Here is a 24435-nt window from a genome sequence, read left to right on the forward strand (position 1 = left end):
CCCCGACCCCGGCACGCCAGTGGTATGTCCCCACCGGCTCCGCCCCTTCCCGTTTCCCTGCGCCGGGTCCGCATGGCTGCCGGAACGCGCCCGGCGGCCAGACCGCGGTCCCGCCCTGCCATGGCCCAGCGGAGGAAGAAGAAGGGGCTTCGGAAGCGCCGGGATGCGGCCTCCCAGGCCCGCAGCAGCGACTCGGAGGACGGCGAGTTTGAGATCCAGGCGGAAGATGACGCCCGGGCCCAGAAGGTAGGCGCGCGGGGCTGGGACGCGCGTCGGAGCCCAAGCCCCGGCTCCGTGCGGCGCCCCGCGGCCTCAGTTTCCCCAGCTGGGAAGTGGGCATTGCCAAGGGTGGGGAGAGGTCAGCTGCCAGGGGGTCGGGGGCAGGACCGCTGGCCTGAGCTCGTGCGTCGGGCCGGTCAAGCCCCGGGGCCGGACGGCCGGAGCCACCGCGTTCCCGAGGCTGGGCCTGCGGGCCTTCCTTGCCGGCTTTTGGTTGCGCGCCTCTCATTGGCTACGTCCGACTCAGGGGGCGGGTCCTAGTGCCCATTCGTCCAATGATAAGTGCAGGTGCTGAAGACCTGACTTGGAGAGTTTCGGGCGATTTTTGAGAGGTTGAATTAAGGGGAGGCCGGACCCGGTAGCTTGGGACGGTGATGCCCCCAAACCTCTGGGAAGCTAACAGTAATAAATTAAAGTTGGGTTTGTTGATCGCCTACTATGTCCCAGGCTCCGTGCTAAGAGCTTTGCCAGCCTTATCACATAATCTTCACACCCACCCTGCGAGCTAAGTATTGTCATCCCATTTTCCAGAGGAGGAAACTGAGGCCTAGATTGGTAAAGGACCTTGACCAAGACCTCTCAGTTTGTGAGTGGGAGAGCCGGTGTCAAACCCCAGACTGTTTGGTTCCAGGGCCTGGGCTCTTTCCATTGCTGAGTGCCAACTGTATGCAAATAGGGACCAGACCTTATCCCACTGTTTCCCCAGCCTAGCCAGTGCCTGGCACACAGTAGGTGCTCTGTAAATGTGGAGAGACTGCTAAAGGTAATGAACAGGAGGGCAGAAGACTAAGTGCCAAAGAGGAGCCCGCATAGGTGGTTGAGACCAAGGGGACTCTGCCCTGGCCCAGCCCTGTGTTCAAAATCTGGCCCAACCCTGTACAGGCTGTGGGATAATGGAGAAGTTGCTTAACCTCTCTGAGCCACATCTGTAGAAGAAGGCAGACGTTTCCAGTTGTGAGGAAGACTGATGATTATATGTGCCTCACAGGCTGTGGAAAGGATTGAATGACATGTTTATATATTTTATACTCACTCAGAATGCTGGGCACTGATGTGTTCCAGGGACTTTGTTGTTATGTGTCTAGAGCAGGAGTTGGCAAACGTTTCCTCCAAGGACCAGATGGTAAATATATTATTCCCTGCAGGGCTCTATAAGGTCGCCGTCTTCTCTGATTTTTTGACAGTCGTTTAAAATGTATATGACTGCCTTGGCCAATGTGGCTCAGTTGGTTGACCCTGCACCAAGAAGAGGCAGGCACAAGAGAGACCAGAGTCAGATAGGGGTGATGGATCAGAAAGGGGATTGAGAAGAGGTGGGCAGGGCAGCTGGGAGTACTTCACACATAGTAGATGTTTTGATTGGCTCTCTAGAGTTTTTCATTTCGAGGGCCTTGAATGACAGGCCAGGATGACAAATATGATATCACCATCTACGGGGCACTGTGAGGCATATGCACTTGCTATCCATTTTCCAGACATGGAAACACAGACTCAGGGAAGATTAAGTCCCTTGTGTGAGGTCGCCCAGCTGGTAAGTGACAGAATTAGGATTGAAACACAGGCAGTCTGTCTGCAGAGCCCGCCCTCTGCCCCTCCGCCCTGATCTGGCCCAGTCGGGGGAGAGCCCTGTAGCAGAGCAGTCATGTGATCTGGTGGGAGAGTCATCAGCTAGAATGGGGCACAGATCAGTAACAGGACAGCCCCCCTCCCTGCCCCCAGTGATCTGATGGTGCGAGTAATGCTGCCTCTCTGCTCCTCTCTTCCAGCTGGGACCTGGCAGACCCCTGCCCACCTTCCCCACCTCAGAATGCACCTCGGACGTGGAGCCGGACACGAGGGAGATGGTGCGAGCCCAGAACAAGAAGAAAAAAAAGTCAGGAGGCTTCCAGTCCATGGGTGGGTGAGCCAGGCTTTGGAGTGTTGGGGGAGTGGCAGCAGCGGGTCGTCCCGCCCTCCGAGCTCTGCTCTGGGCCCAGCGCTGTGGTAGGTGCTGGGTAGACTGAGGCAACAGACATAGTCTCAAGGCCAGTCAGGGGCTTCTCGTGGGGGCAACAGGCAGGCCTGGCACAATGAGAGAGCAGTTAGAGCAGGACTCAGGGTGATGCTGGTGGACGAACGTTTGGGGATTTACTGCAGGACAACAGCATTTCAGAGCAGAGGGAGAAAGATTCAGTAGTCGGGTGGGATTGGAATACCCGGCTAGATGGAAATAAAGCTGAGCTCTCATTCTTGCTTTTTACAAATCAGTAGCATCTGGAGCAAAGATTTAAATATCATGAGCATTTTTATAATCTCACAAAGGAAAAGAAGGCCTTTCTAAGTGCGCCTCGAGCACTGTTTGACTTTTTTCAATCAGACATGTGTATATGCCAAAAACACTGTAAACTAAGTTAAATTAAATGCTATATCGGAAGTATATGTGCAACCTATGGGATAGACGAAGGGTAAATGTCCCTCATATGCAAAGAGCTTTCACAAATCAATAAGAAAAAGACAGACACCCTGATGGAGACTTGAGTGAAGAACATGAATAGTTAGCTCACAAAAGGAATCTAGACAGCTGATTAGTATATTAAAAATGTGCTAAAATTTATCAAAAATTGAAGAGAAAAAAGCACATAAAAATATTTACATGTGGCTGTTTTTTGTCTTTCTAAATCACAAAGACAGTTGACCAAAAAGCAGCTAAAACCATGGTGCATTCCTGTCTCGGGGCCTCCCACTGTCCTCGCATCTCCACAAGCCCAAGTCACATCCTATCTCCAAAGGCCAGCCCCTCCCCCTTTTAGTATCATGTGCATTTGTCAACACCCATGCCTGCATGTGTCCCGGGCCCTTGTCATGTAACACCCTTTTCTTCTAATTAAAAATTTCAAACATATAAAAAATAGACTACAGTGAGTCTGCACCTACCCATCACCACGCTCCACCCACTTGTCATCCTGGAGGATCTGACTCGAGTCCCAGACATCCCCTCCTTGGATCCCTAAACGCTCCCTGCTTTCCTCAGAGAGAAGTAGGACCTTACACACTGGAAACAAATGCCCAGTTCTCAGTATCGTCCAAGACCCTGACCTCATTCAGACCCGCAGTCCTCTCGTGGCATTAAGAGTGTGTCCACATCAGAAGCCACATAGGGTTCGTGTCCCATCATCTGTAGATTTGTCTTTTAAGTTTCAATCGATCAACTTGGCTCTATCGCCTTTCTGCTTTTCTCACCATTTATTTGACAGTTTAAGAGGCACTTGTCCTGTGTAGTATTCTGGAGGGTGGTGCCTCGGGGGCCCCAGGGACTCCGTCCACCCCCGCTCACTCCTTTGTCTTTCCCAGGCTTGAGCTACCCCGTGTTCAAAGGCATAATGAAGAAAGGCTACAAGGTGCCAACACCTATCCAGAGAAAGGTACGTGGCGGGGGGGGCTGACGTGAGTGGGAGGAGGCGATGAGCGACTTGGCCTCTTGATAGACACCCTTGCCCCAGCTGTCACATCTATTGTCCCTCTTATTCTGAAGCCCACAAGCCTGCCTTTTTCACAGGCGGGGGAAGTTGGGCCCAGCAGAGAGGAGACTTGACGCTGGGCCTCTTTGCCATTTAAGGCTGTTCACTGCTGAGACCCTGTGCAGGCAGCTCTCAGGCTCCCTGTTGTCACCCAGGGCTCGTGACTGTTGTCCTTAGACATTTAGCCGAGAGGGAGACATTCCTCTGGGGTCCCAAGCAGGAAGAGTAGTCAGGGAGGTGGAGTCTGGCTTAATTGGATGAAGGATGTTCAGACTGTGGACTGAGTTTGGGGTAGTGAGCTGCTTATCACTAGAGGTATGCAAGCAAGCTTTGGCAAGAGTGGGATCAGGGCTGGGCGACAGGCCCCTTCCCGTTCACTGAGATCCCCTAGTTCACCCTGAAGCTCTAGATTGAGTGGTGTTTGGGTGCAGGAGCTGACCCATCCCTCCCTCCCTCCTTCCTCTCCAGACCATCCCTGTGATCCTGGATGGCAAAGACCTGGTGGCCATGGCCCGGACGGGCAGCGGCAAGACAGCCTGCTTTCTTATCCCCATGTTCGAGCGGCTTAAGACCCGCAGCGCTCAGACAGGGGCCCGCGCCCTCATTCTCTCGCCCACCCGGGAGCTGGCCCTGCAGACCATGAAGTTCACCAAGGAGGTGTGTGGGGCCGGAGGGGCGGGGGAGGGCAGGCTGAGCCGGGACCAGTGGGGAGGCCCGAGTGGGCCGAGGCATCTCCCCCTCACCCTCTCCCAATCTCTCCCCCCACAGCTGGGCAAGTTCACCGGCCTCAAGACTGCCCTGATCCTGGGCGGGGACAAGTAAGAGTCACCCCCATCCCTACACCCCATCCCCATGCCAGCACACCCCGTGCCTCCAGGGTATCAGAGTGAAGGAGCCTGTGTGGCTTATTAACAACAGCAAGTTCTTGGCACATTCCAAAAAAAATTAACGAGGGAAACACACAGTAAAATACGAGCAGAAATTTCCCACACAAGCCCTGCAAAGGTTCCGATGCTCCTGAAAGACAGCTGGTGGCGCACAGGTCACCTGAACCGGGTACTCAGTTGTGTGTGCTTTCATGTGCCTAATTGTGAGTTGTTTAAAGCAGAATGCAAAAATTGAAGCATGTTTGTAAATAGCTCAGATTTGCAAAATGTGTTTTCCTGATGTGCTGGGGCCGTGCAGTGGTTTGGTAGTACAGCTAATCTCTCACAGGGCAGGGCAGCCCCTTCCTTATTCTCAGGGTCACCGTCACCAGTCGCTCTCAATTCCGAGTGTTTTGCTGTCCGGTTGCAAGTCTGGGGTTAGGGTGTGGGACTCACCTGGGCATTTGCTATGGGAAGGGAGAGGGAATAGGCAGAGACCTGTTCTATCAAACCGACACCTCCCCTTCTCCCTAGAATGGAAGACCAGTTCTCCGCCCTGCACGAAAATCCTGACATGTGAGTTTGGATTGGGGATAATGCTCTGGGTCCCTTCCCAGATGCCAGCGGCTGGGGAGTGAGAGGAGGGCTCTGCGGGTGGCCCTGGGTCACCTGGCCTGCACACCCCTTCCAGAATCATTGCTACCCCTGGACGCCTGATGCACGTGGCTGTGGAGATGAACCTGAAGCTGCAGAGTGTGGAGTACGTGGTATTTGACGAGGCGGACAGGTAAGGCTGTCACCCCGGGCAGTGTCCAGGTTGGCCCCGAGGCTGGGAAATCAGGGGGAGGTGCAGTTACCTGGGACGAAGGGCTCTGCCAGGAGAGACCTGTGTACCAGGATCAAAGCAGTGTTTCCCCAGATGCATGCCACATACCACAGGTTTGTAAAGTACCCGGAACGGTGCCTGACACAGAGCGAGGACCGCTGTCATTTATTTCTATATGAATTTGTAGGAGACAGAACAGGTCAGACCCAAGATTTCAAGATCATTATTGCTTAGGATGAAGTTGTCACATAGAGAAAAAGTGAGCGGAGTTAAAGAAACGTGAGGCAAACACCAGTCCACAAGTGTAGTGGGGCAAGAGTGCCTGAGCTTTGGAACTCATGGGAATGGAAGCCCCTCTCTTGACCCCGCCCTGCCCTCTGCCCTCCCCCCTCCCCCCTCCCCCCTCCCAGGCTCTTTGAAATGGGGTTTGCAGAGCAGCTGCAGGAAATCATCAGCCGCCTCCCTGGGGGCCACCAGACGGTCCTGTTCTCCGCCACGCTCCCCAAAATGCTGGTGGAGTTTGCCCGGGCCGGTGAGTGAGCTCGGCTTGGGGCCTGGACAGGGGAGGGGGGCCTTGTCCTTCAATGACTCAACCCCCCACCCTTCTCTGTGCCCGCTGCAGGCCTCACGGAGCCCGTACTCATCCGGCTAGACGTGGACACCAAACTCAACGAGCAGCTCAAGGTGAGGCTCTGCCTGTGCCCGCTCCAGGCCCCTGCGCAGGGCCCTGAGAGCCAACCCTCACGGCCCCTCTCCCCGCAGACCTCCTTCTTCCTGGTGCGGGAGGACACCAAGGCCGCCGTGCTCCTGCACCTGCTGCGCAACGTGCTGCGGCCCCAGGACCAGACGGTGGTGTTTGTGGCTACAAAGCACCACGCGGAGTACCTCAGTGAGGTGAGAGGCCCTGGCGGCTTGGGGAAGACTCCTGGGGACCTGCGCCTTCCCTAGCTTGGGGCTGCAGTTCCCCGTACAGACACCAGAGGGCAGCACCAGAGCAGCACATGGGCCTAGCCGGGGGTTGGTATTTTTTTATAAAAATTTCAAACGCATACTAAGGTCCCCAGTAGGGGGCGCGCAGGAGGCAGCCGATCAAAGACTCATCGTTGATGTTTCTGTCTTTCTCTCTCTGAAATTAATAAAAACATATTTTTAAAAAATTAGATGTACCCCGCATGCTATGTAAACTTTGTAAAGTTTACACGGAAGCTACGTAAAGTACCCTAATCTTACGTGAGCGACTTGACGAGTTTTTCCATATGGGTACACCTGCGACCCTCGGCTATATCAAAGCGCGGGGGTCCCTGTGCCCCGAAGGCTGCTGGGGCCCCTTCCCTGGTCAGCCACACCTGGGTCTGTTATCTGAGGACATAGTTCACTGGGTTTCACTTTCTTGTTACACACTTAACGGTGCTTCCTCCTTGCGTACAGCAGCTGGGGTTACTGATGAATGGGACCAAAATAGTAATTCTCAGAGAGCAGTTAACACTTCCTGTGTTCCGGGCGCATTCTCAGCACTGTATATGTATTAACTCACTTAATCCTTAAAGCTACAAAGAAGGAACTATTCTCCCCATTCCACAGATGAGGAAAATGAAGGCACGGAGAGGTTAGGTAATTAGCCCAAGATCATACAGCTTGTTAGTGGGAAAGTCAGGATGAGGCTTACCACCAGGTCACGGCATCCCCGCCGTGGCCTGGACTCCTGTCTCTCCTGCAAGTCTCCTCACCCCTCTCCCTCCCTCCCCTTCTTGGCTCTGAGCAGCTGCTGACAACCCAGGGGGTCAGCTGCGCCCACATCTACAGTGCCCTGGACCAGACGGCCCGCAAGATCAACCTTGCCAAGTTCACCCACGGCAAGTGTTCCACCCTCATCGTGACTGACCTCGCGGCCCGGGGCCTGGACATCCCACTGCTGGACAACGTCATCAACTACAGCTTCCCGGCCAAGGGCAAGCTCTTCCTGCACCGTGTGGGTAAGGAGCCAGTCGGGGCGCTGAGCCCTGGTGGGGGCTGAGGGCGCAGGGCTCGACTCCTGCAGCTGCAGGTCGGGAAGCCGAACCCAGGGACTTGGCCTATAAATTAGGATCTGGTGGGGATGGGCGGGCACCATTCTGATGGGATCTCTTGATTCCCTGCTGTGTCAGGTCAGTGTGTTGGGCCCCACCTTCCCCTCAGCCCTCCCAGGCCAACTCACTTTGTATAGTTTTTCAGTTATAAAAGCTGGGCAAGGTGTAGTCGGCCTGGTTTGCACTCTTAGGACTGGGCAGGTGGGAGCTGTGCTGGACTTTTCCTTCGCTGAAGCTTGACCACCTCTTCCCGCAGGTCGTGTGGCCCGGGCTGGCCGAAGTGGCACAGCCTACTCCTTGGTGGCCCCAGATGAGGTCCCCTACCTGCTGGACCTCCACCTGTTCCTGGGCCGTGCCATCTCCCTCGCCCGCCCCCACGAGGAGCCCTCAGGTGAGTGGAGGCAGGGGCGGAGCTGAGGACTTCTGTGGCGTTCTCGATGTGGGCAGAGGGCAAAGCTGTCCCCACTTTGGTAGCGGGTGGGGCTGGATTTGACCCCAGGAGACGATCCCTATACAGTCATCCCTCGGTATCCGCAGTGAATTGGTTCCAGGACCCCTCAGATACGAAAATCCGTGGGTGCTCAGGTCCCTTGTATAAAATGGCATAACATTTGCATGTAATGTATGTACAACCTCCCGTAACTTTGTCACCTGTAGGTTACTTATGATAATACAATGGGAGTGCTATGTAAATAGGTGTTGGACTGTATCGTTTAGGAAATAACAAGAAAAATGCTGACATGCGTAGTATGGACGCAACCATCATAGGCCTAACTACGTAGTACGGGTCAGCAACCCCCGAGATGATCCTGTGATTCGGGGGCCAGCATGAGGCTGGCGAGGGGAGGCCAGGCCATGCGCATGTGGGCCGGGTGACAGTTCTCTGATCAGGCTCCGTGTGGCGTGGCAGGTTCAGCCGGCACGGATGGCGTGCTGGGCCGGGTGCCACAGAGCGTGGTGGACGACGAGGACTGCGGCCTGCGGAGCACCCTGGAGGCGTCTCTGGAGTTGCAGGGCCTGGGCCGAGTGGCCGACAATGCTCAGCAGCAATACGTGCGCTCGCGGCCGGCGCCCTCACCCGAGTCCATCAAGCGGGCCAAGGAGCTGGACCTCGCGGGGCTGGGCCTGCACCCCCTCTTCAGTGAGTCCCTGTGCAGGGCGGGGGCGGCGGGCAGGCCCTGCAGAGCCGCCCCTGGCCTCACCCCCCTTTCCGCCAGGCTCTCGCTTCGAGGAGCAGGAGCTGCAGCGGCTGAGGCTGGTGGACAGCATCAAGAAGTACCGCTCGAGGGCGGTGAGTGCGGGCCGGCGGGGACCACAGTGGCCACCGTGGGGCTGGACCTGCTTGAGCACCGCCGCAGCAGGGATCTCTATTTGAGCTTGAAGTTTCTTAGTCTGTATCTCTGGCTCTGTCAGCATCTCTAGGTTCCTGTGGCAACAATTTCCTCCCAGTTACCGATGGGTAGACCGAGGCTCAGAGAGGGAGCGACGTGCCCTGGGCCTCTTAGAGGCCCGAGGAGCTGGCTCTCTGTCGCCTTTCATCTCCTCGACTCTCACTGGGCACCCCATCTTGTACCTGGGGACGGTGTGTTCTGCAGCAGGGTTAGACCTTCCCAGGAGTGGGCCAGCGTGCCAGCCCGCCAGCATCAGGGAAGAGGGGCCAGAGGGCATGGTTGAGAGCACTGGTTTCAGAGCTAGGCGGACCTACACTGAAATCCCAGCTCTGGCTCATCCCTGCTGTGTGACCTTGGGCAGGTTACTTGCCCTCCCTGGGACTCCTTTTCTAACTGTGATATGCAGATAATGAGAGTGCCCACCTGGGAGGGTTGAAGGGACTTGGGGAGGAATGCCATAAAGAGCCCGCCAGGTTGGTAGGGGTGGAACTGGGGAGGGGAGGCCAGTGGGTGAAGGACTAGGGTGTCACCTCCGCAGACCATCTTTGAGATCAATGCCTCCAGCCGGGACCTGAGCAGCCAGGTGATGCGTGCCAAGCGGCAGAAGGACTGCAAGGCCATCGCCAGCTTCCAGCAGGGGCGACAGGAGCGGAAGGAGGGCCTGGCCAGCCCAGCCCCCAGCTGCCCAGCACAGCAGGAGGAACAGCCTGAGGAGGCGGCGCAAGAGAGTGTGGAGGTGCAGCCCCACCCGGGACCCTGGAGGCTGGGCCTGAGTGCCAGAAGGCAGGGCTGGGGGCCTGTTCACCTGGTGGGTGGGGTCCCAGGCCTACTCATCCGCCCTCTTACATTTGATTTGGATAGGGGGTTCATAGCCAAAACGTAACATTTGAAAACTCCTGGACTAGTGCATAGAGCAAGGCCAGGCCCAGAGAGGGGCAGGGCCTTGCCTCGGTCACACAGCCTTCTGGGCTGAAGCATGGATCCCTCCCTGGTTGGCACCTCAGTCCCCCTCCCCTACCTGTCCTGACCCTGATGGTGCTTGAGGCTTGGTCGTGCTGCACCTGCAGGAGAGGAAATGGGGGGTCTAAAAGGCAGCTCCGAGCTGGACTGGTGTTGGGGGGCAGGTGGGCTCCCCTGGGCTTCAGGTGTGACTGGGCCTCCATCCGCCAGGACGTTTTCACAGAGGTCGTGGGCCGGAAACGGCCACAGCCAGGACCGGATTGTGGAGCCAAGAGGCGGAAGGAGGAGGCCCGGCAGCGGGACCGGGATTTCTATGTCCCTTATCGGCCCAAGGACTTCGACAGTGAGCGGGGGTGAGCGGCCAGCCGGTGTGTGCGTGTGGCAGGTGGGGCCTGATGGGCCCCCGTCGACCCTGTTGTACCTCCCCACCCTCCCTCTGCAGCCTGAGCGTTGGTGGGGATGCGGGCGCCTTCGAGCAGCAGGTGGCTGGCGCGGTCCTGGACCTGATGGGGGATGAGACCCAGAACCTGACCAGGGGCCGGCAGCAGCTCAAGTGGTGAGTGAGCTCCGCAGCACAGCCCTCCCATGCCCGCCTGTCTGCCAGTGGTTCCACACAGCTAGCATGCGACCCCCTGCCTGTCCCCACCCCTCTTGGATCCCTAGAGCAGGAATGTGCCACCCCCGCCCCCTCCTTAATCCTGCACAACACGAATTATGACCTGTGACTCCCTCATCCTGTCCCCATGTAATCACAAAGTAAGGACAGTGAACCCCACCCCACCCCTGTTCAGAGCAAGGAGGTGGCAGAGTGGGGGTTGGGAACCCTGTCCCTCACCCAGCCTCAGACTGCCCCCCCACCCCCGGGTTCTGCTGACCCCCATACTGCCTGAGACCTGGGATACCAGGGAAAGATCAGGAGGGGCCGGGGATGGGCCTTTATTGAGCCTCTACTGCATGCCAGACGTGGCCACACTCTTTCTGGAATCCTCCACCACCCCAGTGAGAGGGTCAGGGGAGGAAACAGGCCCTCCCAGGCCACCTCCGTCCACGGCCGCCCACCCAACTCTCTCTCCTGCAGGGACCGGAAGAAGAAGCGGTTTGTGGGACAGTCAGGCCAGGAGGACAAGAAGAAGATCAGGACAGAAAGTGGGCGCTACATCAGCAGCTCCTACAAGCGGGACCTGTATCCTGAGGGGCGGCGCCGAGCACCTCCTACCCCCACCTCCCATGGGCGGGCCCTTCTCCCAGCCCAGGGGTTTCAAGGGCTCCGGGATCTCACAAGCAGCCTCCTTAACACAGCCTCCCAGCTACCAGAAGTGGAAGCAGAAACAGAAAATCGATGACCGCGACTCCGAGGAGGAAGGAGCGTCAGACCGGCGAGGCCCAGAGCGAAGGGGTTGGAAGCGGGGCCGAAGCCAAGGTAGGATTTACCTCCAAACGCACATTTGCAAGTGGTACATCCATTCGGTCATCTGGGAACTTGGTCCCTTAGCTGGTGACAGGCTAAGGGGATTTGAACCCTCTGCCAGAGCCTGTGCCTCACATGCCAGGACCTCGGTCTGCCCCTCAGGGCTTTGATGTGCTCTGAAGGGAGGGGACTGGAGCCTGTCCCAACCCCTCCTAAGCGTGCAGTCAGAGAGGGCTCCGGCTCCCACTTGCTGTGTGGAGACAGGCTCTGCTAGACACTCACCAAATGTGACCTAGGGCGGGAAGACTGAGAATGTCCACCTTACAGGCAGGGATGCTGAAGTGGTCATGAGGGTAGTGACTAGCCCTGGGCTACCCACCTGCCTGCCACCTCCCACCCGGGCCTCCCCTGGGGAGAGGGGAGCTTGGGACTATGTCCTGGGCTCTTAGTCACTGCTGGGCCCCCAGTGCCTGGCATAGAGGAGGTGCTCAGTCAAGCTTTGTTGAAATATTTATAATCATCATAATTACACATAAGAGCCCTTACTATGAGCTAGATCTTGTTCTGAGCATTGTACATTTATTAACTCATTGACTCCTCATTAGGACCCATGAGGTAGGTAGGTGCTATTCATAATTCACAGAGGGGGAAACTGAGGCACAGAGAAGTTACATGACTTGCCCAGGTTGTAAGAGGCCCCAACTGGGATTTGAACCCTGGCAGCTCTGGCTTGAAGTTCCATGCTGCTGACCCATACAGTAGGCTACTTAAGCTTTGTTAAGCACCTACTATGTGCTAGAGGCCAGGGCCACAGCAATGAACAGCAGAATAGGGGTAGGGGCAAGGGAGCAGTCTGGAGGATTCTGGGAGGAGGAGACATTGGGAGTTGGCCCAGAGGCTTAGCTCCCTGGACCCCTGTCCTGGCAGGTGCCTCCCAGCCACGCACCCCAGGTGCCTCCGCAGGCCGTGTGCGCTCAGAGCTCAAGACCAAGCAGCAGATCCTGAAGCAGAGGCGCCAGGCCCAGAAGATGCGCTTCCTGCAGCGAGGGGGGCTCAAGCAGCTCTCTGCCCGCAACCGGCGCCATGCCCGGGAGCTGCAGCAGGGTGCCTTCGGCCGAGGCACTCACTCCAGGAAGGGCAAGATGAGGAAGAAGATGTGAAGATGACCCAGCCCTGCGGCTCCTAAAAGCCTGGTCCCAGCGTGGACATCAGCAAATGCTCCTTGTGTAGCGCGGTGTGCCTGGCCCTGTGCTGGGCATGCGGGGAGCTCCCTGCAGAACCATCGTCCACGAAAAGGAGTGCTGTACGGCCAGAGAGGGCAGCAGCTGCCTCTGCCTGAGACAGGGACATTTGAGCAAGGTCTTGAGGGGTGCATAGGAGTTCACACCCTGAATTGGCAACTCTGCTCCTGCTGCTTCATGTGTTGGGTTCAGAGGTGGTGGCTGCATGGGTCTGAGCTGTTAGTGCCTGAGGCCCAGTGATGTACTTTTCATGTAATAAACCTTCATTGAGCACCTCTGGTGGACCAGGCGTGCAATTGAGGAGTTGGAAGGGACAGACCCAGACACTAAAATCCCAGCTAGTGCGCTGGCTGAGTTGAGAGCGTGTGGGCAAGTCCTGAGTCATCACCCCAGGGATCCCCTGAGGGTGGGTTCTGTTGGTGTCCCCCTTTTGCAGATGAGGAAAATTGAGGCTCAGAGGATGAATCAGTTGCCTGAAGTGGGAGAGCCCCAAAGCTGGCTGTCGGTCCCCTTCCTCCTGCCGGGCCAGCCTTGCAGCTAGGAGTAGACGGTGGGAGGGAGACCTGGTGCAGGGTTTAGGACAGAGGGCACAGCTACTCCGCTCTGGCTTTGAAGGGGTTAACACTGCCCTACCACACACCGAGAGAGCAGAACCTGTCCCAGCCTCTGTCCTGCTCCAAGGCCTGTGCTCCTCAGCCTCTATTGGGCCATGGGAAGGTCAAGGGCAGGCTCCGGCAGCTGGATTATCAACCCGGTGGTTGTCAAGTGCCAGTCCACAGTGGAGGAGCCTCTGTGAGCAGGTGTCCTGTGAGTGGGTATCGGCCCCTGAGACCCTCTTGCCGGTCCTATTGGTATTACTTGACTTAACCAATCATCTGGAATTTACTAGAATTTGCACTGGCCCCATTGCAAGCACCTGACAAATACTAGTTTACTGCCCTCAACCACCTGGAGGAAGGGCCTGGCCCCAGGCCAGGTGGTGGATGTGGGGTGGGTGTCCCCAGGGAGGGGAGGTCCCTTGGGGAGAGGGCCCCCCTCCCCCACTACTCACCTGGGTCAGGCTAGGGGGCCAGGGTCTCCGGCTTGCCCTGGGGAAGGCTGGCCAGCATGGCAGAGAGGTCCAGGATGAACAGCTTCACCTGGGGGTCCCCAACACAGAGTCACATCCCAGCCCCTGAGTGTCCAGTCCCCACCCCCCAGTGCATGGGATGCTGTGGGGCTGGAGTCAGGGTGGAGACCTCTTTAAAAAACAGCAGTGCTGGTGGGTCCCAGGGGCAGTGACCTGGCCTGTTCTGGGATTTTAAAACCCCAGTCAGCCTCTCAGATGATTCCTTAGCAGATGCCTTCACAGTTTGCCAGCTGCCTATCACCTGTATTATAATTAAATTCATATTTTCACTTCCATCAATTTATTTTTCCCTTTTAATTGGATCAGTCATATTTGTTGGCGTCTAACCCACTCTCATCTTCCCCATGGGTGGCCCACCTTTGTTTTGTTTTAATTAACTTATTCAGTGATATGGACTTAATGAGCACCGCTGGATCCACTGCCAGGAACCAGGACATGGTGGTGAACCTTCCCTGGGGCTCTCCTGTCACATTTCTGACTGAAGTAAACATCTGAGAAGGAAACTATCTCCAGCAAAAACGGAAAAAAAATTAAGTCACCCCTGTCATAAGTAGGGTAATTGGAAAAATAGCTACAATGAAAACAAAACTTACTGAATTTGGCCAGCTGCTTTTGCTGATGGGGCAAGTCCCAGGCCCCGAGACCAGGGAGCCGTGCCAGGGTGAAGGCCTAGTCACCCCCAAGTTGGGATCAGAGAGTTGGTTGAAAAGGGATCGGCTTTTACTGTTGCTGCATGTCAGGCCTCTGTCCCTCCTGGCGTCATCTGGACATGGACCTCTGCTCCCGAGCCACACTTGGGAGAGCGGTGGTCCACAAAAATCCACCCTACTCAGGATGTGGCGCAAAGGTGGGCCCCAGTTCTGGTCCTTTGGTTGGAATCCTGGCCATTGGGCTCAGGGCAGAGGTGGGATGGGTGGGAGGAAAAGAGGGTGCCTCCCTTTGTCTCCCCCACTCCTCAGTGGGGTCATGCTTTGGGAACCCTCCAGAAACAAGTGTCTCCAAAGTGAGCAGCCCCCTCCTTCAGCCGTAAACCTTGCAAACCTGTGATGCCACGGTGCAGAGACCACTGCTCCACCCCACCCCCACCCTCACTGGGGCAGCCAAGGCCATCTGTGATTAATTAAAAGGGAGCCTTGACTTGGTTTTCTATTGATGTCACTTGTTTGACTCTTGGCATAAATGTACAGAGGCCCTCAGTATACACCCTGGCCCTGCTGCGTGAGCAGGACACTGAAACCCAGAGGGGCATGACTTCCTTCTGGCCACACAGCAGATGACAGGACCAAGACCAACCCAGGGGCCTCCACAGCCATCGGGCCCACGTCTGTGGCACTAAGGAGCATGGCCTCTGGTCACCGAGGGTCAGGCTTAACCCAGAGAGGTGGGATATCGGGGATCCTGATGTTCCCAAGGTTTGGGGGCTGGTGGTGACAGCAGGGCTCACCTGTTCCAGCTGCCCCTCGGTGTCCTCAATGCCCAGGGCAGGTGGCTGCCTCTGATGCTGGCACACCAGCTGGAACAGGTTCAGCACTGACATCCTAGCGCGCCCCAGGAGCAGGGTCTTCTCGGCGGCCGTGTTCTGGATCCCAGCCCACGCGGATTCCTGGGGAACGGCCCGCCCCTCCGATTCAGGCGGGAGGCGGGCGGGGCCTCGTGTCCCCCCACCAGCTGGGCACCCGAGGGCGCTCCCGGGGACCCGAGGGCAGGCGGGGACTCAGGTACTGATGGCGCTGGCCTTCCGTGCCCTTAAGCGCCTGCCGATGCCGGAACCTGCGCGTTCGTGCCGCGGTCCCTCTGGAGCGAGCATCGCCCCGTCTGCGCTACCGACCCCGGCGGTGGAAGGCTGGGGTCCCGGGCCCCCCGGGCCGTACCCAGCGCAGCGCGCGCTCCCGCGCCGCCTCCAGGCGCTCCAGCAGCTGCGCTCGCTGCTGGCCCCGCGCGAGCAGCTCGTCCCGCCAGGCGTCCCGCAGCCGCTGCAGCCGCGCGCGCGCCTCCTCCAGCTCCGCCCGCCGCCCGCGCTCCGCGAGCCGCTGCGCCGCCAGCGTGTCGGCCAGGGCGTGGGCGCGCGCCACCAGCTCGGGGACCTCCTGGAACTGGGATGGGGTCCCGAGGGCGGCTCACCGGGCCTGCAGCTCCCGCCCTCCCCATGCCGCCTGTGAAACGGGGGCATCACACAGCCCCTCCTGCCCCAGGAGTGGAGATCACGCCACCCTTCCCGTTAAGCCGAGCTAAACTCACTGCCTGTGTTAATGGTAATTCATTGTTTCATTCAACTAATATTTAATGAGTGCCTGGGTCTACCCCCCCCCCCCCCGCCTGTGTGTCCTTGAGTAAGAGTTACCTTTCTGAATCTCAGTTTCCCTACCTGTAAAATGGTGTTGACAATAACTGGACCCACTTTACTGGGCCTCGGGGAGAATTCAAGAACAAAGGGTGTCCTGGCATACAGTTAGTGCTCAGTAAGTGGTGGCTCCTGGCATACAGTTAGTGCTCAGCAAGTGGTGGCTCCTGGCATACAGTCAGCGCCCCGGTAGTGCACCCTTCCAAAGCCGTCCTTGAGGCCACCCAGCGCTGTTCGGGGGCGCTGAGCCCCCACACTTCTTGCGGGGCACTCACCTCGGGCAGCTGCTCCAGCACTCGCTCCAGCAGGCGCGCGCAGGGCTCCAGGCGCTGCACCCGGCGCCGCAGGCGCGCGCGCTTCCGCTGCAGCTTCTCCAGCTGCGCCCGAAGCTGCAGCGCCTCCGCCTCCAGGCGGCCCGCCCGGCGTCGCTCCTCTGCCGCCCTCCGCATCGCGCCACTGCGTCGGACCTCCGTGTCCTGAGAAGGAGGGATGAAACGGAGCCGAGGACCCTCAGGACTCCGGAGCCTGCGGAGCTCGCGCCTTTCATCCCGCCCCAGCATGAGCTTGTGGAGCCAAGGGATTGCAAACTCTGATTTTGGTCCCTCACACCTGCCCCACGGTTTTTAAAAACTTGGATGCTTCAGGCAGCGCACGTGTGTGTGTTTCCCACCACTCCCCTTTGTACTAGTACAGCCAGTTTTTACAATTTTAGGTGACATGTCTGGCCTCTATTGGGCTGTGACTTTGTGACCCTGTGACCTGCCTCCCCCCAGCAGGCTCCACCTACCTGCAAGAACTTGTCAAAACGGACAAAGGACTCCTTTAGCTCCTGCTGCTTCTGTTCCACCTGTTCCCGACGCAGTTTCAGGACCGCCATCGTGGTCTCGAACACCTGGGGTGTGGGAGTGGGTGTCTGTGTGTGCGTTTGGAGGTCTGAGTCATCCGGGGCCTTTAGGTTCACCCCGAACTTCTCTCGCCTGCTGTCCCTGATCTTGCCACTACGCCCTGCTCAGATCCACCCATGGCTCCCACCACCCACAATGAAGCTCAAGCGCGCTCCTGCGGCCCCTGCCTGTCAGTGTCCCTGCCCTTTCTTCAGGCCTCAGCTTGCCCTCTCCCCTCTGACACTCTGTCTCCGGGCCACTTGACCGCCTGTGTTTGTCCTTCGCTTCCAGCCTTGGTAGATGCTGTTCCCTTGTCACTTTCTTCCTTCTCACGCTGTCCCCCTTTGCTGGATAAGCCGACTTGCCCTTCAGTGATCCCTAAGACATCACTTCCTTCAGGAAGCCCTCCTTGATTCACCCTCCCCCCCGTGGAAATAGAGGCTTCCTTTGGGCTCCTACAGTCCCCTCCTTCAGAGCAGCCACCAGCTGGACACTGGTCTGTGCCCTTCTCTACACCGTGAGCCCCCTGAGGTCAGGGACTGTGGTGAGACCACTAGGTCCCAGTGAGCACCCTGCACATAGGTGCTCAGTGCACATTAATCTACACCAACTGATATTCCATCCCCATTTGACAGGTGAGCAAACCAAGGCTCAGAGTGGTGAAGTGACTGTGTCAGACCTTGGAGCTAATAACTTGGCTCCATTATTCCCATTCCCCTGCTCGTCACTATTTTGGGGGCCTGGAGTCCCCAAAAGGCTCAAGACTGCAGTGGGGGCTCACCTCCTTCTGAGCCTGCAGGCCCCGATCTGCATCCACCAGCTCCCGCCTCTTCTCCAGGAGACCCAGCACCGGTGGCAAGTGGTCAGGATGCAGCGCCGGGATCTTCCTGGAGGGCCTCACGGGGGAGGTGGGGGTGAAGGAGGCAAGAGTCACGGCCCCCAAACCCCTCCCCAGTGCCTGAAGTGCCCCCATTTGCCAGCTACTGGCTGTGGAATCTTTGTTCATTCAGCAAATTGTACTGAGCACCTAGTAAGTGCCCGGCACCATCGCAGGCACTGGGGCTGCTGCTGGGGACAAGACAGACAAAACCCAGACAAAACCCAGCCCTGCAGGAGCTGGCAGCCTGGGGGGAGCACAGGAAATAAAGCTAACAAATAATAATAAATAATGCCCGGACATGGTAGGTGCTACGGTGGAAAATCCCTCAATGGAGTGATGAAGGAGGTGAGAAAGGAGGCCAAGGTGAACCTAGGACCAGGAGCTGGGAGGATGCTGCTGATGGAAGGAGGCTGGCGGGGGGGGGGGATGTCAGGGGAGATCAGCTCCTTGCCATGGCCAAGTTGAGGTTGAAGACACCTGTTAGACCTCCGGGGGAGGGTCCAGGAGGCAGCCCCATAGGGTCGGCTCCGGTTGTGGGGAAACCCTGCCATTTTCAGATTCTAAGACTATGGTTGGGACCCTCAGTCACTCTACTGAACACAAAGCTGGCATGGGACAAGCTTCCTCCACCCTTCCTTTAAAATGCAGTTTCCAGGCATAGGGGACAGATCATAGAATAACCCCTTCCCACCCGATTCAAACGATTTCATCTCAGCTGGGTGTCAGCTGCGGGTGGGAATCAAGAGCAGGTTAGAGACCTGGGCTATTGACCCAGCTCTGCTGCAACTAGCCCTGAGCCCTCGGGGAAGTTGCTGGTTCTTTCTGAGCCTTGGATGTTTTTGTCTGTGAAATGGGGGCAATAATCTCCCACCATGAACAGTCCGAGGGGAGCCAGGATCCAGGGGTGGGGGAAAGGATGGGCCACCCCACCACCCCCTTCTGCCCTCCTTCTGGCCGGCCCCTCCCTGCCACCCAGCGCCGCTCACGTAGGCAGCTTCTCTTGCGAGGCCAGTCGGAAATACTCCTCCCAGGACACCGCCATTCTCCTGGCGATTGCTTGGGCTGTCCCTCCACCTGGCTGGAGTTCTGCTGACGGTGGGCAGTGCCACGGTACAGTCGCTGCTCCCAGAGGGCAGCCACCAAGCAGGCCCTGGTTGCCCGGGCAACCGCAGACACAACATTCCACTGCCTGGAGGGGGAGGGGGCTGTTGGGAAGGGTGAAGCCTCTGCCCCTTCCGGAGAAGGCTGAACTCCCAGTCTAAACTGGGGTGCCAGACGAGAGGACGTGGGTCCCTCGGCCAGGAATTTACCCCTCTTGGTGACCCGTGTCTGGTGGAGCCTCTCCTGGCTGGGTGGGATGGAGCCTCACTAGCGGGTTCTGTGCTCAGATGTCTGCTATTATTGGGCGCCCACTGTTTGCCAGGCTTGGGTGGGGTCCTGTACTCCTGGCAAGGTGCCGAGGGCCTACCTCGTTCCAGTCCTTTGACAGTCCGCCTCCTTTGCCGGGAATGGCTTTCTCTCTCATCCTTGATGTTTCTCTCTCTCTCCCTTTCCCTTCCTCCCTCTGAAATCAATAAAAAACAAAACAACAACTACAAAATACCTTTAAAAAACAAAACAAAACAAAACTGTTTCGCAAGGTGGGTTACCATTTTGATATTCACACTAGCAATGGAAAAGAGCTCTGATGGCTCCATGGCCTCGCCAGGAGTTGGTCTTGCCGGTTTTTCAGTCATCCTGATGGATGTGTAGCTATGTGAATTACTTTTTGATTCTGAGATCATTGTAGATTCACCTGCAGTTTAAGAAACAACACAGAGAGGTGCCATGCCCTTTCCCTCAATGGCGACACCTTGCACAACCAAACACTATCACAACCAGGAAACTGGCATGGATACAATCCATTGACTTTATTCAGATTTCACAGTTTCACACACACTCATTTGTACGACTGTGTATTTAGTTCTGGGCAATTTTATCACGTGTAGATGCTGGTAATCACCACAGTCAAGATACGAAACATTCATCTCAAAGATCCCTCCTGCCACCCATGTGTAGCTACAACCAGCTCCCCCCTCCCGCCTCCCTGACCCCTGGCAACCATTCATCTGTTGTCGCCTGTGTGGTTTTAGCACATCAAGGATGTTATATAATTGGAACCTTTCGGAGGCTGGCTGTTTTCGCTCAGTTTCATTTCCCCCAGAGCCATCCTCGTTGCTACGTGTACCTGTTTGTTCCTTTTGATTGCTAAGTAGCATTCCAGAGCATGGATGAACAACACTCGTTAAACGTTCCCAAGTCCTGTTGGTGCTCCCGGCCACACTGCCGAGGCTGAGGTCCCAGCCTCCACCTGTCCCTGTCCCCAGGCCCTGGGGGATGGGTGGGGAGGGGCTGCTGAATGACAAGAGGACACAGCTTCTCAGGGAGCCTTGCCCTTGGCCCCAAATCCACAAGCTCTGGAAATATCCACTCTCCCCACCCCCAAGTCTCAGGCTTGGGTGGCTTCCCCCTTCCTGCTTCTCCATTCCAAGGCACCCGTGTGTGCAGAGAGGGGGGGAACTGTGGGGGAGAGGGCTGAGGAAGGCGGAAGCGGGGTACAGACTGACAGGCACCCTGTCTTCAGGCCGTGGGAGGAGGGGATTTACCGCCCGGCTTCCTGGGCAGCCAGCCTGCAGGAGGGGGTTTCACCGCTGCCTCCTGCCCCACGTGGCTCCCTGCCTCCATTCGTGCCCGGCAATCACAAATGGGGCTTTGTGTCCCCAAGACAAAGAACACACTTCTTGCCCCAGCCTGGACCAGGGCTTGCCTGCCTTGCTCCGACCTTGACCTGGCGTTACTTCCCAGGAGGGGAAACTGATGAGGTCCAGAGAGGGACAAGTCTGTGGAGCCAGAGGGGTGTCTGCCTTCTGGCCTGGGGGGGAAGATGGAGAGGGAGGTAGCAGGTTGGTAATGGTCAAGCTGCCATCCTAGGCACCGTGGGGAGAAAGGAAGGGGAAAACGCCGTGACTCCTCTCATCTATCCCAGATTCCAGCCTTTGAGGGGAACTGAGTCGCAGCTAGCTCCGCAGAGGGTGTGCTGAAGCTCTCCCATGTGCCAAGCAGTGTGGGAGGCGCGGCATGAATCAGACACTGGCCCTGACATTTAGGAGATAAGACAAGCGTGTAAATCACCACGAAAACAAGGGGACAAGAGACCAAGGTCACAGAGCGGTGCCAGTGGGCGGGGGTTTCGGGGCGAACCTCGCTGCCTCCCCAGCCGCCACCCGGGGCCTCCCAGAGGCTGGGGGCCAAGCCACAAAACATCTGCGGTGCCTTCAGAAACCAGATGGAGCCAAATTATTTTTTTATTATAAAAGAAGTACAAACCATGATGCCAGAGAAAGCCCTCCCGCTCTCCCCCCCACGCCTGCTGTCTTCACGTCCTTCCCCCCCCCCGCTGAGTGGATTCTTCTCGGGACATTACTCGCCTGTTTCCTCACGTGGCTGGGGGCGCCTAAGAGCAGGGCTGTCCTATGCCGCACTGGGTCCCCACTGTCTAGAACACAGTGGGTGCTCAGAACATAATGTTGAATAAAAAAGGATACCTTATATATAAATATACTTATGGCATCAGGATCAGGGTGTATGTATGGTTGTACAGACTGTGTTTTCCCCACTACTTAAATGGGATTTTTACATTTTTTGGTATTTTCCCTGTCAATAGTCTTTGAGAACATCATTTTAAACAGCTATTACATTGTCTTTACTTTATTTCACCCCACCCCTCCTGGTCTTTATTCAATTGTATCCATGTGACATAAACAAGGAAATAGGTGGGAAAAGGCAGTGTGGGAGAGGTTGTGGGGATCTGAGTAAAATCTTAAGGGTGTTGCATTCAGGAGTGGTGTCTGAAGGGCCATGTGGCCAGGAAACTTTGTGACCAGTGGTGTGCTGTTAAACTAAGTCTCCAGAAAATAAAATAAAAATAAAAAATAAAAATATATATATGGCATTTGCCAATTTCCATGGTGTAAATTCTCCTACCATGGTTGATTTTTAGTTCCCAACATAGCATTGCTGAACCTGGAGTTGGGAGGCAGGGGCACAGTCAGCTCTCATGGGCCAACAGGAGCGACTTCAGCTCGACCCTGCCTGATCCTTGCTCTGGGATCAGAATCCTTTCTACTCCATGCCTGTGAGCTCTCCCAGGGCCCCAGGCCCAGCATCTCACGAAGGGGAGGGCTCAGCCCTGGGCAGTGGGGCCCATCGGGGCGGCAGGAACACTATCTTGGGATCTCTCTATCAGATTTCTCAGCCGGATGCAAACTCCCAGATTCCCCCAGCTCAGCAATCCGGAGCTGCACTGGCCACTGAAGTGTGGCTGCCCCATCCATCCCTGGAATTCAGGGCTGGGCCTGGCGCTCTGCCCCAGCCGCAGCGCTCCATCACCAAGAGGGGCTCAGTGTCAGGCACAGGGGTGGGTTCGGGACATCACACAATGGCCATAACACTTATTGAGCACTTGCTGTATGCCAGGCTGTGTTAAACATATGACACTCCATCACACCCTCACACCCACCCTATGAGGTGGGCGCTACTAGTATTAGCCCCAGGTTACAGATGAGGAAACTGAGACACCACGAGGATAACTCACTTGTTTAAGAACATCCAGCTCTTAAGTGTAGGTGCTAGGATTCAGTCCTAGGCTGGCTGGATGCTAAAACCTCTGCTCTTAAATCCCAAGCTCAGCACTGCCTCCTGCTTAAGGCTTTATGAAGCGCCTGCTGTATGCATGGCATGGTGCTAGACTATGTAGGGAGTTGGCAGTGATCCTGAGTTTGCCTTTAAGGATCTGAGCAGAAGAGAAATGGGAAGAGGTTAACCGTTTCTTGAGCACCTACTGTGAGCCAGGGATGATGCCTTCCACTGCCACCTTAATTAATTCTCACAACAGTCCCACGAGAAAGGAGACCCTTCCCACATGACGGCCCAGGCCTGGGTGCTCATGAGCCTGCCCTCTGCTCTCCTAGCTGGGTGGCCTCTAGCAAGTCACATGCCTTCTCTGGCCACCTTTCCCCCTTTGGTCCTTTGACAGAGGCTGTTCTAGGAGACCTCAGACCCTCTGCCGGTTTTGGGTCAAAGCTTATCACAATAACAGGAAGTGGCCAGGCCATTTGGAAAGGTTGGGGACTCTGGCCACAGCCCCAGGGGAATTGTAGGGACAGGCACCAAATATTGGACAGGTGACAGAGCTGGCTCCCTAGAGGCTTGGCTGCCGCAGTCCGTAACCTTTGTAACCACCCCGCCCCGGGATCTGGGGAGGGGGGCCTGGGAATGTCACTTCCTGCTCAGCTCTGGAAGGCACGCTGATATGGCCCGTGGTAGTTTGGCTGGCATCCCAGGTGGCCCCAGAGCTAGGCCCCTTAGGTTCCATCAGCACTCCCCAGGGGCTGGGGAGCCTATCTGTGGTCTCTGGCAGATCTCGAAAGAAAAAGGTCCGGCCAAAAGTTCCCTCTTAGGTTGCAGGAGGAGGGCCAGGGCACCTGTCTTGAAGTAGTGCTCACAGAGCAAGTGCCATCTCCCACTGGTGAGGATCTGGGGTGACTACTAATGATTATGGGGGTGCTTTAACTACTCCCTTGGGGCTACCACTGTTCTGAATTCAACCCTGAATCACCCCTCATTTCCACCTGAAGGATGTTGCAATACTTCTAAGGCTTGGGGCCAGCTCTGCTAGACCCATTTCCCTGATGGGGTAACTGAGGTCCAGACTTTGGAAATCGGAGGACTCACCAGACAGTGGCCAACTGGGGAGAGAATTCCAGGGTTCTGAACCCCTCATGTGATTGGCTGGGTGCTGGGTGGGAGGTCAAGGGGGGAGATTGGGAGGCAGATCACTGGGCTACTTCTGTGGCTGTGCAGCCCTCCCAGTCCGGTCTGGGCGTTGGCTCCCACACTCATTCAGCAGGGAACTTCCCATTGGTGCTCAGCCCTGGGCTGACCGAGTGACTCAGGCCGGGCACCAGCCCTTCTAAGAGCTCTTAGGCAGGTAAACAACGAACTCACGGGAAGAAATAGTGTGTGTAAGTACCTGCCCTGGGACAGGCCCTTCCGGTCATATTATCTCCCTGAAAAGTTGTAAAATGCACAAACCCCGAGCTGCAGGAGCAGAGAAAAGGGGAAGAAAACCTCTGTCTGGGTGGGAGGGTATCCTGGAAGACTTCCCAGGAGAGGTGACATCTGAGCTATGCCTTGAAGGACAATAAATAATATCGGACACCTTTTGAAGCTTCCCAAGTGCCAGTCACTGTTCTGAGACCAGGATCTGCTTCTCCCCCAATTCTCTCCAAACCCCATGAGTGGACACTAGGATCCCTCAGAACACACGAGAAAACCAAACCAAGGCACAGAGACGTTGACTCGCCCAAGACCACACAGCGACCAAGTGGCGGGGCTCAGGATTCAAATCCAGAAAGACAAACCACTTACTGACGGAGACCTGCCCGAAGTTATCCAATCCCTCTGCCTCTCGGTTTCTTTAGCCAGGAAATGGGAGGAATGGGACAGCACTGCCGCGCACAGGGTTGCTGTGAAGGCAGGAGACGAGATAAACTCGGAAATCGCTTAGAACAGTGCCTGGCACACAGGTAAGTGTTCAAACATCGTAAACGACTTTTATCATCGCTGT

The 24435-nt window shown here is 56.7% G+C and overlaps 2 protein-coding genes across 2 annotated transcripts; one reads left to right on the forward strand and one right to left on the reverse strand.

Annotated features, from left to right (window-relative positions):
- Window positions 1-72: 72 nt before the first annotated feature.
- DDX54 (DEAD-box helicase 54) lies at window positions 73-12812 on the forward strand. Its single transcript, XM_016203095.2, has 20 exons — window positions 73-246; window positions 2046-2175; window positions 3610-3680; window positions 4245-4433; window positions 4545-4594; window positions 5177-5218; window positions 5334-5429; window positions 5879-6000; window positions 6091-6152; window positions 6231-6362; window positions 7231-7441; window positions 7791-7925; window positions 8445-8675; window positions 8752-8825; window positions 9464-9661; window positions 10096-10238; window positions 10328-10441; window positions 10964-11068; window positions 11193-11305; window positions 12221-12812. Exons 1-20 carry the CDS (start codon window positions 73-75, stop codon window positions 12451-12453), a joined length of 2625 nt encoding a protein of 874 aa, XP_016058581.2. The 3' UTR covers window positions 12454-12812.
- CFAP73 (cilia and flagella associated protein 73) lies at window positions 12645-18849 on the reverse strand. The gene is made up of 8 exons (XM_087828367.1): window positions 18755-18849; window positions 17670-17775; window positions 16792-16896; window positions 16280-16480; window positions 15535-15756; window positions 15108-15266; window positions 13586-13673; window positions 12645-13071 (listed from the first exon to the last, which is right to left on the reverse strand). The coding sequence occupies exons 1-7, from the start codon at window positions 18808-18810 to the stop codon at window positions 13596-13598; spliced, it is 927 nt and encodes a 308-aa protein (XP_087684493.1). The 5' UTR covers window positions 18811-18849; the 3' UTR covers window positions 12645-13071; window positions 13586-13595.
- Between the last annotated feature and the right edge of the window lie 5586 nt (window positions 18850-24435).

Source organism: Miniopterus natalensis, chromosome 20 (genome assembly GCF_054644295.1).
Source record: "Miniopterus natalensis isolate mMinNat1 chromosome 20, mMinNat1.hap1, whole genome shotgun sequence".
In the NCBI taxonomy this organism is placed as follows: Eukaryota; Metazoa; Chordata; class Mammalia; order Chiroptera; family Miniopteridae; genus Miniopterus; species Miniopterus natalensis.